The 24165-nt window shown below is 40.8% G+C and overlaps 2 protein-coding genes across 2 annotated transcripts; one reads left to right on the forward strand and one right to left on the reverse strand.

Moving 5' to 3' along the window:
- Window positions 1-2209: 2209 nt before the first annotated feature.
- pex3 (peroxisomal biogenesis factor 3) lies at window positions 2210-14357 on the reverse strand. The gene is made up of 12 exons (XM_037537518.1): window positions 14285-14357; window positions 13005-13136; window positions 12230-12311; window positions 11530-11573; window positions 11311-11432; window positions 11141-11207; window positions 10283-10337; window positions 8450-8600; window positions 5559-5629; window positions 4258-4380; window positions 2841-2937; window positions 2210-2677 (listed from the first exon to the last, which is right to left on the reverse strand). Exons 1-12 carry the CDS (start codon window positions 14355-14357, stop codon window positions 2594-2596), a joined length of 1101 nt encoding a protein of 366 aa, XP_037393415.1. The 3' UTR covers window positions 2210-2593.
- A 1237-nt stretch (window positions 14358-15594) lies between these two features.
- adat2 (adenosine deaminase tRNA specific 2) lies at window positions 15595-22977 on the forward strand. The gene is given in 7 exon segments (XM_017701001.2): window positions 15595-15765; window positions 15841-15945; window positions 16933-17083; window positions 18895-19001; window positions 21711-21783; window positions 21881-21902; window positions 21904-22977. Coding segments are annotated over 7 exon segments (636 nt in total). The 5' UTR covers window positions 15595-15678; the 3' UTR covers window positions 21995-22977.
- Window positions 22978-24165: the final 1188 nt, after the last annotated feature.

The raw sequence follows: 24165 nt of genomic DNA on the forward strand, positions 1-24165 counted from the left end.
ATGATCAATCGCTTTTATCATTTAATCATATTCAGCTGCGATTTTTATTATTTTCTAAATTATTCAACATTGTCTTGAGCTTTAATTGGTCAAATTTGAGCTTGTGAACTGATAGTTGTGGCATGCGCCCAGCCCCAATAGTCTAGCAAGCGACATTCAGCGTAGTTTCAAGTCTGAAGAAATGAATGTGCAGGTCTTCTTAGTGAAAATAAAGGACTGGAAACTAATTTATAGGAAATAATCATGTTTAAATTGCAATTGAAATGTTAGAAAACTCACAATTACATCTTTTCCCCAAATCCTTCAGCCCTACATTAGTGCACTGCTCCCAGAGTATCACTGTTAGAGAGACTAAAATTAATCTGTGTCTAAGAATTAAGCCTACATTGTGTTGTAAAGCCTTGAGAACCGTTCCTACATTGTTGATCTCTCTTAGCAACATGTACATCCAGGCCAGGTCATTTAAGTAACACTCCAGAGTTTTTCCTCACATGTAGCACCTTCAATTACCACAGAGAGCTATTTGCCATGTAGACAAACAGAAGAATTGATGACCCTACACACACTTATAAAGCACCTTAAGCTGGGGCTCCTCTCATTTGTCTTCGTATTTTTGGGTTACGAGTCAGTGAGTGTGTTGATAATCCACTCAATAATCTGATAACTTCAGAAAATCTGATTTTGTCAGTAATTCGATCAATGCATTCATATGAACTTGAGTAATCAGATAATGGGGAAGCTTCATGTCGACATGAGTCAGACAGTAATCAGATTTCTGCTTTACAACCAGCCAATAAACTCACAGAGGAAGACGTGACGTAAACATAATGTAAAACTCAAACTTCATACCGCTGCTTTTTTTTAAAACTTTGTGCTGCTTTACCTGAAATTTCCAAAAGTATTCGCTCATCTGCCTTCACACGCATAGGAACTTCAGTGACATCCCATTCTTAATCCATATGGTTTAATATGATGTCGACCCACCCTTTGCAGCTATAACAGCTGCAACTCTTCAAAGTTGGGAGCATGAAATTGTCCAAAATCTCTTGGTGCTGAAGCATTAAGAGCTCCTTTCACTGGAACTAAGGGGCCGAGCCCAACTCCTGAAAAGCAACCCCACACCATAATCCCCCCTCCACCAAACTTTACACTTGGCACAATGCAGTCAGACAAGTACCGTTCTCCCGGCAACCGCCAAACCCAGACTCCATTGGATTTCCAGATGGAGAAGCATGATTGATCACTCCAGAGAACACGTTTCCACTGCTCTAGAGTCCAGTGGCAGCGGTTTACACCACTGCATTCCATGCTTTGTATTGCGCTTGGTGATGTAAGGCTTGGATGCAGCTGCTCAGCCATGGAAACCCATTCCATGAAGCTCTCTATGCTGTTCTTGAGCTGATCTGAAGGCCACATGAAGTTTGGAGGTCTGTAGTGATTGACTCTGCAGAAAGTTGGTGACCTCTGCGCACTATGCACCTCAGCATCTGCTGACCCTGCTCTGTCATTTTACATGGCCGACCACTTTGTGGCTGAGTTGCTGTTGTTTCCAATCACTTCAACTTTGTTATAATCCCACTGACGGTTGACTGTGGAATATTTAGTAGTGAGGAAATTTCACAACGGGACACAACTGGTACCGTGGACATGGTAGCACGCTGGATTTCATTGAGCTCCTGAGAGCGACCCATTCTTTCACTGTTTGTAGAAGCAGTCTGCAGGCCTAGGAGCTTGGTTTCATACACCTGTGGCCATGGAAGTGATTGGAACACCTGAATTCAACGAGTTGGATGAGTGAGGGAATACTTTTGGACATATATAGTGTATATTTGGTATTTTGCTGCGTCTCAATGCTGCTCGCTTATTTCTGGTACCGCAATCTGATCTCGCGCATGCACAGACTGAAAAATCTGAAAGAAATCAGAGAAAGTTTACACTGAGAAATCTGATTACTGAGCTAAAATCCAGCCTCTTCACCAGATTTCTTAATTTCATTTCTAGATCTGAGTATGGTGTTTACATGACCACTTGAATAATCGTGCAGAATAAAAATGCAGAAATTTTTTGATTTTTCTGATTTTGATCAGAATTACTCAAATTACTCAATCCATGTAAACGCACTCAATTGTTTCTGATATCTTACTAAATATTTCATGGTTTGAAAAGCGCTGTCGTATTCCTTTAAATGGCACTGAATGCTCCCTTAGGATGGTTTGGGATATGGACTGCGGTTTTATTTTGAGGTCCACATGGACTGGACCGGGTTCTTCTGTTGCAAATGACACATCTTAGTAGGTCAGCCTCTAACATAACTATAAAGACACTTGGCTTAAAAATGACCAGCGATTAATACAAGTCCCAAAGAGTCTGGGCCAATAATTATCACCAGAATAAAATGTCCATCTTTCACTTTTCGTTCCTTAAAACGAGACTGCTGTGCAGTTCATGAGTTGACATTCCACCATGCAAAAGTCCCTGAGCTTTTTTTTTTTTGCGTAGGATGGTTGAAGGGAATGTTCTGCTGTGTCTCTCTTCGCAGATTCCTCAGGAACTGACCTCCAACACAAGTCCACGCTATACTCGGTCCTAGCGTTTACTTCTGCAGGTCAAGGGGGCTGCTGAACGTTTCATAAACGTTGGCCGCAAACTCTTTCACCTGGTCTATCATCAAAAGATCCTGGAAAAATGAGAACGAGGGCAAACATTAGTGATGATGCTACACATTAGACACCCAGAGACATGACTGAACCCAGCCTTGTCTACTAAATCAGGTGTTATCAGCTAGTAATTTCACAATAACAGTCATAAGAGGAAGAGGAATTTTGAAATCCTCGGCTTACCTGCACAAAGTGGCTGGGTATTTCACTGCATATTGAGTGAATCTGTCCGTTGGCAATAGGAATTATTTTAGCAAGCGGAAGACTTACATGTGAAAGACTGGAAAAGATGCATAAAACCTATTTTAATAAGACAAATAATTTCATTCAGGAAAAATGAAACTGCATTAACATACACTGTGGCTGCTAAATCAGTCTACATATCCCTCATATATCCCTATTTCTTTTTACCCCCCCCCTTTTTTTTTTGGACATCTCTGCACATGTACACTCACTGGCCACTTTATTAGGTACAATTGCTTGTTAACACAAATAGCTAATCAGCCAGTCACATGGCCACAACCCAATGCATTTAGGCATGTAGAGGTGGTCAAGACAACTTGCTGAAGTGCAAACCGAGCATCAGAATGGGGAGGAAAGGTGATTTAAGTCACTTTGAACATGGCGTGGTTGTTGGTGCCAGATGGGCTGGTCTGAGTATTTCAGAAACTGCTGATCTACTGGGATTTTCATACCCAACAATCTCTAGGGTTTACAGAGAACGGTCCGAAAAAGAGAAAATATACAGCGAGCGGCAGTTGTGTGGACGAAAATGCCTTGTTGATGTGAGAGGTCAGAGGAGAATGGGCAGACTGGTTCGAGATGATAGAAAGGCAACAGGAACTCAAATAACCAACCAAAATCTCTGAGGAATGTTTCCAACACGTTGAAAGTACGCCACGAAGAATTAAGGCAGTTCTGAAGGCAAAAGGGGGTCCAACCTTTTACTGTATCAAATAAAGTGGCCGGTGAGTGTATATTTTTTTTTAACATAACTGCACATTTTGGACCTGTGATTGAACCAAAGTGGGTGATCTGATCTTTTTCTGGCCCAGATTCTCAGGTTTTGAGTGTCAGCACTTAAGAAAAAGAAAAACCTTAAATTTTATTTTGTCCTGTGGGCTGCCGTGCTTTGCATTTATAAACAGGTGGGCCTCGGGATGAAAAAGGTCGAGAAGCCCTGGGATAAAATCACTCAGACCAGTGTTTCTAGCAGTAAGTCAGAGTTCAGCTGAGCACTGGAACTGGCCAAATGAGTGATCACAGTGATTTTGAAATTTGACACCAGGTTTGTTGGTTCTAGCCTCTCTCAAACAGCTCCTCAAAAGGTACCTTGGTTTACCAAGAATGGCAGTGACTGATGAAAACAGCTTGTGCATCAGGGAGGTCAAAGGAGAACGGCAAACACAGCTACATGCATGTAAATCAGACCTGGATTAAACATTATTAGAACATCATCTCTGAACGCCACCGGTCATACCTTGTTTCTCATGTGCTACAGATCATCAAAACTGGACCACAGACAAGTGTGAAAAAGATTTCAACAGTAGAGGCGCAAATACTAGGCAAGTACGCCAAGTCAACTGGTGTGAATGCTGACCTATCAGGTGTGCTGCAGGGGGTGGAGTCTTGCTGGGGAGGTCGGAAGAATTCTGCCATGTTGTCAAGGAAACGGCTGAAGCCTCGGTTCAGGCAAATGTTGAGTACAGTATTGAAATCAGGGCTGAAAGAACAGAGTGAACAGTTGTGATGCAATGCTAAAGGTTAAGGGTGTCGCCCAGAGTTGTGCTTTATGTGACACTTCAACAAACGTACAGTGTTCAGACTGCAGGCAAATCAGATTTGTTTCCCGAATCATGTCTTTTGAGACGACTCTCCGCATGGCTACATTGGCCAATTATCTCCAATGTTGTTTGTGGTGTGAGAAGTGATGCAAACAACATTAAGACACTTTTGTTGACTTTTTGTTCATTCAGCAGGTAAAAGTGACCCAAATCTGATCTTTTCTTCATGTGAGACATACAGTGTCAGTGTGAACAGATAAACACACTCAATCTGACATTCAATTCCGATTTGCGATGCTTTCATATGTGGTACTGAAGTCTGATACGTATCCGTTCTGTGGCAATGTGACTCAGTCTGAAGAGCCAGATTGGAATTCATGCGACTTTTACATCCAACTCGGCATTCGTCATAATTTTGTGCAGCTGAGACTCAAACATTTAAGCTAAAACCAAAAAATTAGAACAGACATATCGAAATTTCTAATGACATGGCCAAATGCGGTAGTAAGAGAATGAAGCTGTGGCGTCAAAGAAAAGTTTAAAGAAGTGGCAGTAGCCGAATAACATGCCCTTTTTACAGCCAGCTCTGACACATTCGGAGTGATGAGCTGTCAGCCAATGAAGCTTCATGATGGCTCCTGTGATGCTGGTGAAGATGAAGCTGATCCTCCGGGAGCGACTGGCGTTTGTTGGCGGTTGTGATTGTTTACCTCTGGATGACACTCTGTGATGACACTCTGTTCTTCTGCGCATGTGGGTCAGTTTAGGAGCTGATCTGTTCAGATTACTGTCACATACAGATCACTTTAAAAGATAATCTGAACAGTCAGACAAAAAAAAAAAATGAGTGAAAAACTCAGATTTAGGCCCCTTTTACCTGCTGTGTAAACTTAACCTTTGAAATCCAGAGCGCCCACACCGAGACGCAGCAGTAAATAATAAAATCAGAATCGCATTTCAAACCACTTCCAAATGTGGTTTGGATCCAATTAGCAAAGATTTCACATGTTTCTTTGCTGTTCAAACCATCAACAATCAATCAATCTGGCTACAACCTGGATATGCCAAAATTCAGATTTGGGCTTGCAGTCTGAACAAGGCCTACAGTTTTCCATACCTATCAAGCATGTCCCTGGTTTCGTTGAGTAGCTTTATTGTTGTGATGTCGTTCTCTGTGAGACCAGACGCCTGAAACAACAGATTCAAAAATTCAAAATAGATCTACATTTCTATTCAAACTGAATCATTCAAAACAACAACAAAAAAATTTCAAAAAATTCTAATTTTTATCTTTAAAAACCAAAGAAAGTGACTGATTTTATGCTGCCGATTGTGTTGTGTGCAATTTTAAAACAATTTACACCTCAGATTAATTAAGATACAGTATTTACAGCACAAAGAATTATTTTAGAACAGACTTATAACAGAAAAGAATAACTATAATAATAATAAGGAAAAAAATAAAAGACACTAACTAGTCAGCACAGGATCAAATCTTCCTCAGTTTAAAGCCAGGCCCAATCGTGATGATGTACCTCCTGGGTAGTTTACTTCCACCCCTACTCTAACACATCTAGTTAGTTAAGGCCTTCAGGAGCATCTGAATAGCAGCTCCATTTATGTTGGAACTAAGCTCTTCAGAGTGGTAGACCATTAGTGGACGGTTGCACCAGCTGTGAGCAAGTTCAAACGAGTGGCTCTGAACTTTTTACAAACAAGCAAAGTTTCATTTAAGATTTATTTACAACTTAGTTCCAAGTTTCAGTTGAATAAAAACTGGCTTTAAACTCAGGATCACAAATGAGCTCCTTTACTATATTGATCGGTAGGTCTCTGTTCATAAACATAAACCAGCCCAAACTAATTTACTATAAAATGAAATGGTGTTTGTATAAATTCAGAAAAAAGCCGCGTCAGTCACGACTGCATATGTGGACATATTTCTATATTGTGCTCTATTTACACAAAGTTACGTTAGTTCATCATTTATGTTGAACAGACTCTCCCAGAAGTTGCTGATGCGCTGACGTTGAACTGTGTGCTGCACTGGGTCGGTATGACCAACAGGTCAAAACAAGCTCTAAACAAAGTGACCGCTGTGCCCTGATTGGTGCTCTTGCTTTGCGCTTCTTTCGTTTTGACATGTTACGTTTTTATACACACAGAAACCAAAAGAAACGACAGATTTCTCAAAATGTAGTGGAGGAAAAAGTCAGATATTAGACTCTGAAATGTAGTGGAGTGAAAGTAAAAAGTCGCCCAGAAAAACTTCAGTACAGATACATGGAAAAACTGCAGTGCGACGCGGCTTTTTCTGAATTTATACAAACACCATTTCGTTTTATAGTAAATTAGTTTGGGCTGGTTTATGTTTATGAACAGAGACCTACAGATCAATATAGTAAAGGAAACTCATTTGTGATCCTGAGTTTAAAGCCAGTTTTTATTAAACTTAAACTTGGAACTAAGTTGTAAATAAATCTTAAACTGAAACTTTGCTTGTTTGTAAAAAGTGATTTCAGAGCCACTCGGTTCTCCCTGATGGAAACTGTTTACCTTCAGTGTTTTGTGCTTATGATCATTTTAATAGACGTCAGCGTCACTAATTAATGACGTTCTATTAAAAGACTGGTTTACCAAGAGAGACACTGGAGGATTTTCACCTAAAATGAGTTCATGAAGCGAGTCTAAAAATGATAACAGGACATCAGAGCCATAATTACTCTTTTAATACTTTTACTTTATACTTAAGTACATTTGAAGGTAAATATTTTAGTACTTTTACTCAAGTGGAGGTCTAAAGGGAGGAACTTCTACTGGTCAGTGGTCAGGACTCGGGGGTCCTGACCACTGAAGAACAGGGTAAAAGGGGGTAACAAAGTATCAGAGAAACAGATGGACTACAGTCTGTAACTGTAGAACTAGATAGTTCACCTATACAGTAAGTGGAGCTGATAAAATGGACAATGAGCACAGAAACAAGGAGGTGCTCATAATGTTATGCCTGATGGGTGTATGACACTGTATACACTAATTGGTTGATGGATGAAGACAATGTTGCACTGTTGCTCACCAGTGATAATTTTATATTTATATATATACACACATATACATCGCTGCTGTCAGAAGAAAACCTTGTATCTCCATTTTTGTCGTTTTTCAGTTTTTGACAAAATTTGAAAATATCTTTTGCTCTTTATATTGTGTGTAAGTTTCACAATGAATGGACCAAAAGAAACGACCCAAAATGACTTGGAAAGAATTCTGGTTCCACTGACTTACATTAAATGTATGTTTTTGAAGATATGAGGTTTTCTTCTGACAACAGCGTTATATTTTTTATATATGAACCTGAAAATGAAAATCACGTGAGAACAACTGGAAACTGCATACATTCCATGGAAGTCACATCATCTTAATGTTCAGCTTCATGTTAAACCTGTGCTTCCATGACGAAAATGTTGAATTACTGAAAGTAATAAATTCTGATAAAAGTTTCTATCTTCCACTCAGAGTTAGAACCAAATGCACTGCTTAACAATCTGTTTTTGGAGCCAATTTAAAGCAAAGAAAGAGCAAACTGTACTTTATTGTGATTAACTGAATTATTTTGTGGAGTCAATCATGATTAATTATTTAAATGGCTTCCCCCAAGATGTTCTAATGCTATCTGCCTGACATTGATACTGGGTATTAAACTGGTGCCATTTCGACTAGGAATGAGCATTCTGACCGATTTTGAAATTCAAGAATCTGGAAGTTTGTGAAAAAAGGTTTGATGCTATTAGAGACGTCCTCTATAGGAATTTTTCTCTTCAGTTTAAGCTGCACTATCCCTGCCTACTCAGTCACATCCATAACAGTGTGTTCTTTGCGTTTCAGAGAAATAAAATACATCATATCATACTTGCTCACAAATACAAGCAAAACCTTTACGTTCTGTAAAACAAAATCTGTGTTTCACTGAATTTTTAGCCTGTGTATTTTCAAAGGGTTTAGTGTTTTTACCTGATCAGCCAGTGTGTTCTCCTCATCAGGCATCATGTACCAGGAGAGAGTTCTGTGTTTCAAGGAGCCGCAGTCGTCCTCCACCAGCCGTCTGACCCGAGTCAGATGCTGCTCCAGATCTTGCAGGGACAGATTTTGCTTCAAGGAGACCCTCAAACAATGAAAAGATTCAGGACTCAAAGTCTTGCTTTATATTTATATTAGACAGATAGACATACAATTAGAAAGACAGAGAGACAGACAGAAAGACAATTAGAAAAACACATAGATAGATAGATAGATAGATAGATAGATAGATAGATAGAGACATACAATTAGAAAGACAGACAGACAGACAGACAATTAGACAGACAGACAGACAATTAGAAAGACAGAGACAGACAGACAGACAGACAATTAGACAGACAGACAGACAGACAATTTGACAGACAGACAGACAGACAATTAGAAAGACAGACAGACATACAATTAGAGACAGACAGACAGACATACAATTAGAGACAGACAGACAATTAGACAGACAGACAGACAATTAGACAGACAGACAATTAGACAGACAGACAGACAATTAGACAGACAGACAGACAGACAATTAGACAGACAGACAGACAATTAGAAAGACAGACAGACAGACATACAATTAGAAAGACAGACAGACAGACATACAATTAGAGACAGACAGACAGACATACAATTAGAGACAGACAGACATACAATTAGAGACAGACAGACAATTAGACAGACAGACAGACAGACAGACAGACAATTAGAAAGACAGAGACAGACAGACAGACAGACAATTAGACAGACAGACAGACAGACAATTTGACAGACAGACAGACAGACAATTAGAAAGACAGACAGACATACAATTAGAGACAGACAGACAGACATACAATTAGAGACAGACAGACAATTAGACAGACAGACAGACAATTAGACAGACAGACAGACAATTAGACAGACAGACAGACAGACAATTAGACAGACAGACAGACAATTAGAAAGACAGACAGACAGACATACAATTAGAAAGACAGACAGACAGACATACAATTAGAGACAGACAGACAGACATACAATTAGAGACAGACAGACATACAATTAGAGACAGACAGACAATTAGACAGACAGACAGACAATTAGACAGACAGACAGACAGACAATTAGAAAGACAGACAGACAATTAGAAAGACAGACAGACAATTAGAAAGAAAGACAGACAGACAATTAGAAAGACAGACAGACAATTAGAAAGACAGACAGACAATTAGAAAGACAGACAGACAATTAGAAAGACAGACAGACAGACAATTAGAAAGACAGACAGACAATTAGAAAGACAGACAGACAATTAGAAAGACAGACAGACAGACAGACAGACAATTAGAAAGACAGACAGACAGACAGACAATTAGAAAGAAAGACAGACAGACAATTAGAAAGAAAGACAGACAGACAATTAGAAAGAAAGACAGACAGACAATTAGAAAGACAGAGACAGACAATTAGAAAGACAGACAGACAGACAATTAGAAAGACAGACAGACAGACAATTAGAAAGACAGACAGACAGACAATTAGAAAGACAGACAGACATCCGTATATCAGCGGGTAAGAAAGATCTCACAGCTCTTTAACACAGCGCAGCTGTTACAGTCTGCACTGAATGAGCTTCCACAGTGAAAACACTGCAGTTGGGTTGGAAGATGTTCTACCAGACTGGAAACCCTAATGCAGTCATGAAGCTTCCTGAGCTTGTGACACAATACTTTAAGGTTACAAACCAGCGTGGCATTGTGTTTAAAAAACAGTTCATTATGAAAAACTTACAGCCCGAGAACTTCCTGCACAGCTTTCTTCACAACGGTTATCAGCTCTATAAGCCCTGTAGAAAAAACATCACAGGTTAAAATGAACCACCATACATAGGAAGGGTGGCACCTCACGATTAGATGTAATTACGATTCAGAGGCTGTGATGCGATTATAAAACGATTATCCATGCATCTCTCTTTTCTGTTCAGCCCGTTCTCTCCGAGAGACAGAGAGAGAGAGAGAGAGAGAGAGAGAGAGAGAGAGAGAGAGAGAGAGAGAGTGTGTGTGTGTGTCTGTTGGGGGGTGTTGGGGTGTTGGGGGGTGTTGGGGTGTTGGGGGGGGGGCGGGGGGGGTCGCTGCGTCAGTAATCTTTGAGACTGGACGCTGTATCTCTGCTGTCCAACATAGCGTGAAAGCCCTGGTGTGCAGACTGCAGGTCACATAGTACCGCAGCCTTGCCTGGCTATTAGCTACAAATAGGCAAATAGAGATTTAAGACGGACATTTGGAGACAATATATAAGCAGAGCAGTTGGTTTCCTGGTACATGAAACCTGCAAAGATGCAAGGTTTGTTTGTGTTTGACACCTGTCAAACACTAAAGTTACAAAGATGAAGTCGCTTCTCTTTCAAATGTCCCTGTTCCACCTTAAATGGTGGCGTATTTACATTCTGGCGCCTCAGGCTGTCTGAGTTGCACTTTCAAGTTCCGCCAACATTGTTAGAAATTAAAATTTAGAAAATCAATTTTTGACATTTGTGAATTGACTCAGAATCGTCCACATCTGCATTGCAATGCATCCAAGAATCGATTTTTCAGCCCACCTGTAATACATAATCGATTAAATAACCAAGAAATAATTAAGCCCTCTCACCATCTCCCAGAAGGTGCTGTATACTCGACAGGTACTGCTGTTGGACTTCAGGAGGAGCCAAAGGCGTCTACAGTGCAAAAACGAGACGTAAAAGGTCATAAACACATCATAACCTAAAGCTCAACGAAAAGGTCATTTCTGAAGGTAAAGAAAGGGGCTTCAGGACTTACAGTTCCATTTTTAGTCACAGAGTTGTCCATGTACAAGTAACCACCAATTATGTTGAGCTGCACACGCAGCAAAACCACCAGCATGCAGGTACTATAAACAGCCACAATGCTTCGGGTGAAACCTGGTCAGAGAACACAAGTGACTGCGTGACCAAACTTCAGCTTCTTATTGAGCTCCTGCTGCTATTCATGTTTGTAGTGGAGAGAATTCAAACTTACTGATAATCTTAAGGTCCTCCCAAATCTCAACCTTGTTTGTTGGCCTAAGAAAAACACTTCGGTTAGAGAAACAGTTTCTGATATAAACTTTATTTATCATATCCTGCATTATTGCTGCATTTTCATTTTTCCCTCCTGAGATCCACTTGCCCAGGGTATGTTTTGGTTTGTCCATCTGAATTTACGTGACCAAATCATGAGGCAAGTTATTCAGTAACTACATGAAATAAATGTAGATTTTTACTGTATTCATTTTTTATAAAAGCTCCTCTCAAATTAACAGAACACGTTTTATGATCTACTCATGTCACTACATGCTTACAATTTCCTGCTGAAAGCCAAAAATCTCAGACGCTGTTTGTGTTATTTTATAAAAGTAACGTTTACAGAGCAGATCACTGAAGAGACGCCGTCTGTTTATAGTTTATAGCTCAGATTTGGGGAAAAACGGCTCGACTTTCAGTAGAAAAACAAACTGAGTTCAGCTTCTTTTATTATAAGGGTTTAAAGTGACATCACCATCTATTTGACTGTGAAGAAGAGTTACAGCCTCATACGATGCCCAGCTTCTGAACGTAGCTTATGAAATATGAACGTTATGAAGAACATGACCAAGTGCGTTTTGGAACCACCGGTGATCTCAAGGAGTTTCAAGGTTCACAAAGCATCTCTTGGCTCATAATTGTAGTGCAAGACTCACTTGGACTTCAGCAGTGCTGTAAGGCTCTCTGCGTTCAGGTGGTGTATGATAGCCTCTCTTAGAGTTGGGAGCATCGACAACACTGCAAACAAAGATATCCATTATTAGGAGAGAGATACATCAATATGCGTCTAATGGTAAAGTACAATATAAAAATATTTACCAAATATATCACATTACTACAGTATCAGATTCTACATCTCTCTGCTAAAAGACCGGCTTACAGACGTTTTCTTCTCCTACACTTACCCCGAAAGGAATCCTACACAGTACTGTAAACATCATGACATGAGGCACATTTCCAGAAAGGAAACCTGATATTCATTTACTGTTTATTTACTGTACAATTGTTCCTTTAGGATAATCTGTAGTGGCCTGCAAGTTTGGCACACTGCACTTAATTGTGAGGTCTTCGACACAGTGCCATAACTACTGGAGGGGCGAGAGGGTGTGGGAGGCAACAGATAACAGCCCTGTTATCTAATCTATTATTCATTTTAGCTCCGAAAAAATCAAAATCATTCCATTCAAAGAATATATGGCAATATGTACACTATATTTCCAAAAGTATATAATAAGAAATATAGTGTATTACGTTGTCTTTTTTTTTTTTTGTGCGGCTAGAAGATTCAGTGGGGCCTAGTAGATCCTAGTTACCCTCCTGCTTGGGCATCTGGGTAAAACACACAAGAACAGCTCACTTTCTATCAGTGGCTCTAACACTGAAACCTATACGACGGTCTACCAGTATCGATACAGCACTGTGAGTGCTTACCTGTCATGTTGCACGTCCTCTGGTTACTCTCGAAGTGGAACTGGCGCCGAGCCTGAGCGATGTACTCCGCCGCTTCGCGCTCCTGCATCTCCTGGAGTTTCCTTTGAGCATATTTACCAAGCAGGTACACACCTGGGGCAGACATGTCCCTGAACATTAGCAGGTGTAGTTGGATTGCATCATTTGCAATTGATGGTGAGTGTAAGGACAAGAATACAGAAGTCCCAAGAGGCCGTGAGCTGTTGCTACAATTTTCTAGATTGTTATCTCGAGATAACAACACTAGTAACTTGTGATCTTGAGATAACAACTTTTGCGATCTCGAGATAATAAGATGAGTAATCTGTTATTTCAAGATAACAATTTTACTACCTTGAGATAACAAGATCATTTACAGAGCCCCGCTGGTGACGTCCTGTTTAAATAAAAATAACGCATGGCAGCGAGATCCTAATAGGTGGCCACCACTTAGTAAGCCGCGATCTCGTTCCCACGCATTAGGATCTCATTCCCACGCGTTAGTAAGGCCACGCATTATTTTTATTTATACAAGTCGTCACCAGCGGGGCTCCGTATTAATTAAGGCGTAATCTCAAAATAACAACCCGAAAAACTAGAAGTGCCTCACAGCCTCTCTGGACCACCGACCCATACAGAGCTCCGCTGGCGACATCCTCTGAAAATAATGCGTGGCCACGACTTAGTAAAGCGTGGGAACAAGATCCTAATGCGTGGCCATGACTTAGCAAGCCATGATCTCGATTATGTAAGACTTAATCATCTCTTTCCCACGCCTTACTAAGTCATTATTCTTTATTTATACAGGACGTCAGCAGCGGACATCCGTAGTAATGCGTGGGGATCTCATTAGGATCTCGTTCCCACGCTTTACTAAGTCGTGGCCACGCATTATTGTTGTTTATACGATCGCCAGGACTGTTCAGTTAAACGCTGCGAACGAACGAGCTGTAAACGACCGCCATGGAGTCTCAGACGAGCCGACGCCGAGGACCCTGAGCTGGGTGACAGGTTAACAGGCAGTGAAGCAGCTCGGGGAAACTAGCGGCTGCTGCTCTGGCTCGGCTGAGCTCCACAACAACAAGAACAACAACAACGACACCACCACCACACTGCTTCACCAGCCGCTCGACACGCGGCGGAGCGCGGCTCTAAACCGCGCGTCTGCAGTTTAAACCCGTCTCTGATCGGCGGCTCGCAGCGCGGAGTGAATGTATGAGCCTCGCAGCGGCGACGTGGCGCGTTTTAGCCCCGCGCTGTACCTCCAACCAGCGCCCCGGCGACGATGAACTTCCTCTTGTGGCGTTTGATGAAATTCCACGTAGAGGACAACATTTTGAAGCAGGTCTCGGGCGTCAGACGCAGAAAGGAGCTCAGATTAATGAGCGCGGTGGTTCAGACAGAGCAGCCCAGCTCCGGAGTCCATGGCAAGAAGGAGTTAACGCCAGGGTTGCCAGAAGCGGCCACTCAAATCCCCGTCAACTCTGCTAAAACTCCCAGACACCCTGTGTAATGCGTCCCGGCCTTGTTGTGAAATAAGATCTTATGGCATTTTCACATCTCAGTTCTGAAGGTAAATGTACAAGGGGTGGCTGTTTCATTTGGACTGACTCTGAGGCCCAATCCCATTCACTGTTTTCGAGTGTCGAGTGGAGCTTAGTTCCAGTTTCAGTTTAATAAAAACTGACTTTAAACTCAGGATCACAAATGAGTGTCCTTGAGCAAGACACCTATCCCCCAACTGCTCCCTGGGCGCTGTGGATAGGGCTGCCCACCACTCTGGGCAAGTGTGCTCACTGCCCCCTTGTGTGTGTGCTCACTAGTGTGTATGTGGTGTTTCACTTCACAGATGGATTAAATGTGGAGGTGAAATTTCCCCGTTGTGGGACTAATAAGTATCACTTAATTTACACAAAGTTAGGTTAGTTCATCATTTATGTTGAACAGACTCTCCCAAAATTTTACGCTGCTGCGCTGACGTTGAACCGTGTGCTGCACTGGGTCGGTATGACCAACAGGTCAAAACAAGCTCTAAACAAAGTGACCGCTGTGCCCTGATTGGTGCTCTTGCTTTGTGCTTCTTTTGTTTTGACATGTTACGTTTTTATACACACAGAAACCAAAAGGAACGACAGATTTCTCAAAATGTAGCAGGAAAAAGTCAGATATTAGACTTTGAAATGTAGTGGAGTGAAAGTAAAAAGTCGCCCAGAATGGAAAAACTTCAGTACAGATACACGAAAAAATACTAAAGTACAGAAACTAATTACATTTACTTAGTTACTCTCCACCACTGCTAAACAGTACTTAAGTACAGTAATGAAGTACAGTTACTGAAATATAATCCACACCTAAGCACAGTATTTTTTAATGGCAATACAATAAAAGTTCAGCTCATATTTCTCCTTATAAGTCATGTGGTTTATTTGAGGCCCTCTGAGCTACAACAGTTACAGCACAGAGGGGGGTCTTCTCCCAACATGGCAACAGCGCGTAGCAGGCAGGCAGGCGGTGAAGAAAGGCGCGTCGGAGTCGATTGATCGATTGTGCTGGTTTCTCTCGCTGGTCTTACTGGTCCCTCCTCTATTACGTTCCCCCGACTAAGCGTGAAAGCGTAATGTGGGCGAATATAAGGAGCTGAAAGAGCTGTTTGGAGATGCGAGGTCAGGCTGGTGGAGCTGCTGGGTTTTTACAGCCGCCGGACAGTGACGTTCAGAGCTGGATGGCCAAAGCGTTTGATATGGTAACTGAACTGTGGCTGTAGTTCTGTTGCCCCCCAATAACTTTATTAAAATGACTGATTAAATGTGTTTATCAGGCCAGAGACGCTCTAGAAAACGGCGAGGTACCTGTTGGATGTCTCATGGTGTATAACGACGAGATTTTAGGAAAAGGACGAAATGAGGTGAATGAATCGAGGAATGTAAGTAAAACAGATCATGCGGCCAACAGTTCTGTTATTATTATATTGTTCATCTGTTTCAATTGATCTGTTTCCCTGATGCTTTGTTATCCCCTTTCTTCCACGTTCTTCAGTGGTCAGGACCGCCATGGGTAGTTTTAAACACTGTGTCCGCTCACTGTCCACTCTATTAGACACTCCTACCTTGTCAGTCCACCTTGTAGATGTAAAGTCAGAGATGATAGCTCATCTGCTGCTGCACAGTTTGTGTTGGTCATCCTCTAGTCCTTCATCAGTGGTCACAGGACGCTGTTGGCTGGATATTTTTTGTTGGTGGACTATTCTCAGTCCAGCAGCAACAATGAGGAGTCCGATCCACTCAGACAAGCGCAACACACACTAACACACCACCACCATGTCAGTGTCACTGCAGTGCTGAGAGTGATCCACCACCCAAATAGTACCTGCTCTGTGAGGGTCCATGGGGGTCCTGACCACTGAAGAACAGGGTAAAAGTGGGTAACAAAGTATCAGAGAAACAGATGGACTACAGTCTGTAACTGTAGAACTACAAAGTGCACCTATACAGTAAGTGGAGCTGATAAAATGGACAATAAGGGTAAAAACAAGGAGGTGGTCAGAATGTTACGCCTGACCGGTGTGTGCGCAGTGGTTTTACTTTAGTGTCATTTTAGAAAAAATTAAACAAAATAAAACCACCACTATAGCAAACTATATTAACATGTCTCTGGCATTCTTTTACTGTACACTGATCAGCATAACATTCTGACCACCTCCTTGTTTTTACGCTCAGTGTCCGTTTTATCAGCTCCACTTACTGTATAGGTGCACTTTGTAGTTCTACAGTTACAGACTGTAGTCCATCTGTTTCTCTGATACTTTGTTACCCCCTTTTACCCTGTTCTTCAGTGGTCAGGACCCCCGAGAAGCAGGTCATTCACAGAATTCTGTTGAAGAGAATCATTTATTTTCTACTTTTATTTATAGGCCACACGTCATGCAGAGATGGTGGCACTGGACCAGGTGTTGGAGTGGAGCCGCCTCAAACAGCTCGACCCAAAGGAAGTCTGTAAGCTGACTGTTCTTTATGTGACAGTGGAACCGTGTATCATGTGTGCAGCTGCTTTACGGCTGCTACGTATCCTTGATGTTGGTTTTGGATTTCCTCTACAAACGTGTTCAGTTTCTGTTTTAGAAGATGACTCAAAACAGTGTTATTGTTTACAGATGTTTAGTTTATGGTATTTCTGTTCTGTCATTCTACAGAAACGTCCATTTCTGTGTCCCTAGCGTTTACAGATATATTACACTTGAAAAAACATGTTAGTGTTACAATTTATTTATATTTTAAAATAAAACTGTTATTTCAACAATTAGAATTTCTTGAGCCTCAATTCAGCAATACTGGTTTTTAAATCAATCATATAGAACTCCAAGCACCACAGAAGTCATCCCACAGTCATGTGTAAAGGCTGAGGCCATATTTTGAAGTAAATACTAAGTTTTTCTGCAATAATCTATACATGACTATGAAACATATTGATGAAATGATATAAAGAAAACAAATATTATAAAATATGTAATGAAAGGAGTCATGTCACAGGTGTTACCGCCTGAAATAAATCACACCGATGACGACCTCCTTTGACCTGTTTTCTCAGGATCTATAAAGAAAAACACATGGTGAGTCCACTGAGTCTTTCAGTTGTCAAAGATTTTCTCATTCAGCTCATGATTTCATCTGAAGCTTTTAGCTGATGTCACTGGTGTGACTGACTTTATTCTGAGGTAACTGTAAAAAACATAGAAATACAAATGGATTAAATTCCATGTTTTAGTGGATGTTCCATGATTGACAGCGTGTGGTTTGATGCTCTGTAGCAGTTGTTTTGTAAAATGCATTGTTCATTAAAAATGTCTGTGGTGTTTCCTTTATTATGTGTAACACCAATGAGGATCAGTAACACCAGTGACTCCTATGGAGAGACAGAAAAGTGGACGTTTCTGTATAATGACCTTTCTTTGAGTGAAATCATAGAAAAAGCAGTTTTATAAACGTGTTTAAAATGTTTTAAAGACACTTCACACAATGTAAAGGTTCTTCACCCCCCTTTTTTTTTTACCAAAAGCTGCTTCATAGGACCTTTTACATTATGTGGTGGTTCAAACTTTCTTTACACTCACACATTTACAAAAATGGCTCTGTAAACAACCATCCAGAAGTTTCTTCGTGGAAAACCAAACTTGCTCCCTAAAAACCTGTAAGGAATTATACACTCACTGACTGGCCACTTTATTAGGTACACCTTGCTAGTAAAAGGTTGGACCCCCTTTTGCCTTCAGAACTGCCTTAATTCTTCATGTCACACTTTCAACAAGGTGCTGGAAACATTCCTCAGAGATTTTGGTTGGTTATTTGAGTTGCTGTTGCCTTTCTATCATCTTGAACCAGTCTGCCCATTCTCCTCTGACCTCTCACATCAACAAGGCATTTACGTCCACACAACTGCCGCTCACTGGATATTTTCTCTTTTTCGGACCATTCTCTGTAAACCCTAGAGATGGTTGGGCATGAAAATCCCAGTAGATCAGCAGTTTCTGAAATACTCAGACCAGCCCGTCTGATGCCAACAACCACGCCACGTTCAAAGTGACTTAAATCACCTTTTTTCCCCCATTCTGATGCTCGGTCTGCACTTCAGCAAGTTTTCTTGACCACCTCTACATGCCTAAATGCATTGAGTTGCGCCCATGTGATTGGCTGATTAGCTATTTGTGTTAACAAGCAATTGCAGTGTACCTAATAAAGTGGCTGGTGAATGTATATATTTACACTGTAACAATAACAATAGCTGATACTGTTGCTGGTATAAATCTTCGGAAATTAAGTGCAATTGACATGGAAACTGAACATGGAAGCCTAAACTTTGCTCCTTGACGCTGACCCAGACATACCTTTAGTCGTGTATGGGTGTAAGAATGACCGTTTCGGAGGCTGTGGTTCAGTGTTGGACATTTCATCAGATGATCTACCCCACACTGGAGCATCTTTCAAGGTAACAAATTCCTATATAAATAAAATCTGTATTATATGCTATGAATGGCTACCAAAGTACTGTCTTCAAATACTGATATCACTGTTTGGATAGTTGTTACATTGGATCATGGACTGACAGAGAACATACACTATATTTCCAAAAGTATTCACTCACCCATCCAAATAATTGAATTCAGTTGTTCCAGTCACTTTCGTGGCCCCAGGTGCATAAAACCAAGCCCCTAGGCCTGCAGACTGCTTCTACAAACATTAGTGAAAGAATGGGTCGCTCTCAGGAGCTCAGTGAATTCCAGTGTGGTACCGTGATCGGACACCACCTGTGCAACAAGTCCAGTCGTGAAATTTCCTCACTACTAAATATTCCACAATCAACTGTCAGTGGGATTATAACAAAGTGGAAGTGATTGGGAACGACAGGTGTAGGCTTGTTTTTCAGGAGTTGGGCTCGGCCCCTTAGTTCCAGTGAAAGGAACTCTTAATGCTTCAGCACCAAGAGATTTTGGACAATTTCATGCTCCCAACATTTTGGGAACAGTTTGGGGACGGCCCCTTCCTGTTCCAACATGACTGCACACCAGTGCACAAAGCAGGTCCATAAAGACATTGATGAGCAAGTTTGGTGTGGAAGAACTTGACTGGCCTGCACAGAGTCCTGACCTCAACCCTATAGAACAGCTTTGGGATGAATCAGAGTGGAGACTGTGAGCCAGGCCTTCTAGTCCAATATCAGTGTCTGAACTCACGAATGTGCTTCTGGAAGAACGGTCAAAAATTCCCATAAACACACTCTTAACCCTTGTGGAAAGCCTTCCCAGAAGAGTTGAAGCTGTTATAGTGCAAAGGGTGGGCCGACATCATATTAAACCCTATGGATTAAGAATCCCACGACCCTGACGGAGAAGCGGCTTAGAAAATGGATGGATGGATGGATTAAGAATGGGAAGTCACTCAAGTTCATATGTGTGTGAAGGAAGATGAGCGAATACTTTTGGCAATATAGTGTATCAATACTGTCCAAACAAAACCGTGTATTTCCATTTTGGTCATTTTTTATTGTTCTACTTAATTTCAACACATCTGCTGCTTTTACCTTGTGTGAAAATGTCATGATGAATGGACCAATAGAAATGCTCGAAAATCACTTAGAATAAAATCTCTTTATGCTAACTTACGTTTAAAGGTAAGAGTGTTTTTGACCTCTCCTGTAAAGTTGCTATTTTGGAGATGCTTGTTTTTCATTGGACAGCGATGATATACAGACCAGCAATAGCAGCCTATTGACAGCCTATGTTACTCAACTGACATAGAAACCCACCAGTTTCCTCTGATATTTTTTTAAATAACAAAAATAAAGTTTTGAAATCTATTCCTCTGTATGATTACAATTTTGGTGCACAATCAATGGTGTCACCTAAAAATGCATTCATTTTGGCCATTAAATTTTTAAAATCAGATATTGATGTTGTTGTACAGATGTTTAACTTCTGATTCTCCAGGCTATGTTTTGGTTTGTCCATCTGAATTTACGTGACCAAATCATGAGGCAAATTATTCAGTAACTGTGAAAAAATATTTTTTTTTCCCCTCAAATGAACAGAACATGCGTTTTATGATCTACTCATGTCACTATACGCTTACAATTTACTGCTGAAAGCCAAAAATCTCAGACGCTCTTTGTGTTATTTTATAAAAGTAATGTTTACAGAGCAGATCACTGAAGAGACGCCGTCTGTTTATAGTTTATAGCCCAGATTTGGGGAAAAACGGGTCGACTTTCAGTAGAAAAACAAACTGAGTTCAGCTTCTTTTATTATAAGGGTTTAAAATGACATCACCATCTATTTGATTGGAAAGAAGAGTTACAGCCTCAGCTTCTGAATGTAGCTTATGAAATATGAACGTTATGAAGAACATGACCAAGTGGTGGTCCCAAGGAGTTAAAAAGCTTAATTGGACTTGGTGCAGTACAGTATGTGCAATACTGAATGAAAATCATGAATGTGTCATCATACATATATTATGACACTTTTTCTGTAAATATTGTGATATGTTTTTGTCATATTACTCACCTGTAAATCAGAATATCTGCTGTGTTCAAATGTTAAAAATGGAGAAATTTGAAGAAGAAATAATTAATGGCCAGATTTTTTTCATCTCGGAGTGGCATTGTTGCAATTCACGATATTGTGTAGATTCTGCAGTGCCACATCTAAAATTATTACAATAGCATTAATAATAAATCTACAAGTACAGCGAGTTTTTCAGGGTTTCACAAACTGCATGGCAGTCAAGCCACAGTTTCCTGTCTATCCACCAGCTTGTTGTTCGAATTTTCATGTTCCACCTTAAATGGTGGCAGCATTCTGGACATTGTTAGAACGGTGAGAAAATCGTTTTCCAGCAGTCATGAAAATTTGCATGAAATGTCATCGAGTCACGTGGAGCATCCATGACCGGCAACACGAAAGTATGTGAGTGACCAGTAAGCTTGTGAAGGAGCTTTCGGCTCCGCACTGCCCTCGAGAATTTCTTATCGCAAGAAGTACGCTGAGGCCTTAACTCTGTATTCAGTTGGATTGCATGTAAACACAGCCAATGAGTATAACAGCTTTCCTTACACTAGTTAAGATTCAGATTTGGACAGAGGATCTGGTTCCAAATCAATTACAGGTAAACAGTTCGTCAAGATTCCTCCTTTCTGTTTCAGTGCATCTCAGGCCACCGAGCAGAAGAGGCCATTGAAATGCTGAAGACTTTTTACAAGCAGGAGAATCCTAATGGTGAGGGTGTCAAGAAAGCAACTATATTAATATTTCTGTACTAGATTAAACTGCATCCAGGGCTTATACATTAATATCAACTTCTTCTTCATTACAGCTCCAAAGCCTAAAGTGAGAAAAGGCGGTCAGTCCAGCAGGGGGCTCTGTTGTCCCGCAGAAAAAAGCAGCTCCAGTTGATGAAGATGGAGGCAAAATGGCCCCTTTGGAGTGAAACTGGATGCACACTTTTCTTTTCTCTAGAAACACAAAGGTCTGGATTGGACTCTTATTACGTTGTCGACTTTTCTAAATGGGTTAATTTATCTTCCGTTTTCCGGGCAGCTACGTTTTATCATTCTTCACATTTCTTGTAAACCAAAGTTTCCCAAGGCTCCGCTCCTTCGAGTTTTCCCTGCGCAGCTGGGAGTCTAGCTCTTTAGCTGATCGTAAGATCATTAGCGGCGCCCTGTGCCTTGCAGACGGCCACGCTAGGTGCAGTGGAACTGCTGTGCATTACAGCCTGCGCTTCTCGCCACCCCCCCCCCCCCATGTCCTCACATAACCCGGATCTCTGTTCCACATGTGTGATCTCATCCCCCTGCTCCAAAAACAGGTGCTCGGGCACAATCGGGGAGTTTCCCCTTCTCACGCTGCTGTTAGACAGGGCCTCTTTCAGGCCTCTTTCAGGCCAATAAGTAGGGCTGCAAATAGGAACTCACCCATGCTACCTTTTCTCTTTTAACTCAGGGCAGGTCTGTGCTCTCATTCAAGTATCCATGTGGAAAATAACTATAATAAATAGTTCTAGTCTTAGCTTTACTATTTTATACTTTCATTTTCTAACGTTCCCTTCTTCTCTAACACCATTTTGCCTAAAGCCAATTGAAACGACCCATTTCACCTGATAAACGAGAGCTGAGACTCACGTTTTTCCTGAGACTGAAGTCATTTTTCCCTGTAAAGCCTGTCGCTTTGGTGTGAGAATGTTCCAAACTGTACACTGTAATTTGCCTGCAGCACAGAGTGTTTAACCAGTGCTGCTGCATTTCTAGAACAATCTCATCTGTGTTGGTTAAAATAAAGGTGGTATTAATGTAGGATATCACATCATCCACCATGATTAAAACTCAGTTGCACTGAAGAGTGTGAGTACTGATGTTTTTGCTATGGTTTGCATGGAAATAAATCAATAAATGAACTTTTTTTTGTTTTTAACTGGCAGTAAATGCACGTTTTACCATCACTGGGGGTTGTTACTGTGTTAACTCAATTAACCACCACAAGATCCAAGCCTAACTCAGGGTCTTGGCCAATAGCAAGTACTGATCTGATGCCAGTGATCTGTTAAGGCATTTGTGCTTTGTAGTGGGAAAGTACATAAACATTAATGATAACACTATTTGAACTCTGCTATGTAACATTGACAGTTGAGCCACAAATATGTCATATACTCTTTTGAATTGTTGTAGCAGATTTAAGAGAAGTGTCATGTTACTATTACCACTGGTTGTCATAACAAATATAATGATTAATATAATGATATCTTATGAGTGTTGCATGTATAGTCAGTCATTATGTCATCAAACATTACGACATGTCAGAACAACTACCATGAAGACATATGACATGCTTATGGCATGTTTGTCAGTATTTTTAGATTTCATGTACAACTCCAAAAAGTTGGGATGCTGTGCAAAATGTAAATAAAAAAGAAGGCAATGATGTGCAAATCATTTAAACCATATATTTAAAGCATTACAAAGACAACATTAAATGTTGAAACATTTTATTGTGTTTTGAAAAATATATGTGCATTTTGAATTTGATACCAAAACACATTCCAAAAAAAGTTGGGATGGGGGCCTGTTTACTGCTGTGTTTCATTACCTCTTCTTTTCAACAGCACTCTTAAGTATTTGGGAACTGAGGGAGAGGCTGCTGTGGTTTAGAAAGTTACATTTTTACCATTATTATAATCCCATTATATGGATTTCAGCTGCTTAACAGTTCCTTTGTTGTATTTTATCATTTCATAATCCCACAAATGTTTTTAGTAGTGACAGGTCTGGACTGCAGGCAGGTCAGTTTAGCACCTGGACTCTTTTAATATGGAGCAATGCTGCTGTAATACATGCAGAATGTGGCTGAAATAATCAAGGCCTTCCCTGAAAAAGACGTCATCTGAATGGCAGCTTATGTTGCCAAAACGTATATATCATTCAGCATTAATGGCGCTTTTACAGATGAGCACGTCACCCATGCGATGTGCACTAATGCCCCCCTAAACCGTCATGAATACTGACTTTTGAACTGTGCACTGATAACAAGCTGGGTGGTCTTTAGCCCCGAGGACAGAGTGTCCATGATTTCCAAAAAGAATTTCAAATGTTGATTCATCGGACC

The sequence above is a fragment of the Pygocentrus nattereri genome, chromosome 4 (assembly GCF_015220715.1).
Source record: "Pygocentrus nattereri isolate fPygNat1 chromosome 4, fPygNat1.pri, whole genome shotgun sequence".
Classification (NCBI taxonomy): domain Eukaryota; kingdom Metazoa; phylum Chordata; class Actinopteri; order Characiformes; family Serrasalmidae; genus Pygocentrus; species Pygocentrus nattereri.

Excerpts from the sequence above, each read along its gene's own strand:
- pex3 (XM_037537518.1), bottom strand. The coding sequence starts at position 14,357 with ATGTTGTCCTCTACGTGGAATTTCATCAAACGCCACAAGAGGAAGTTC. Across the intron at positions 13,137-14,284 it reads CGCCGGGGCGCTGGTTGGAG|GTGTGTACCTGCTTGGTAAA; the intron begins GTACAGCGCGGG and ends TGTCTGCCCCAG. Across the intron at positions 4,381-5,558 it reads ACCAGGGACATGCTTGATAG|CCCTGATTTCAATACTGTAC; the intron begins GTATGGAAAACT and ends CTGTTCTTTCAG.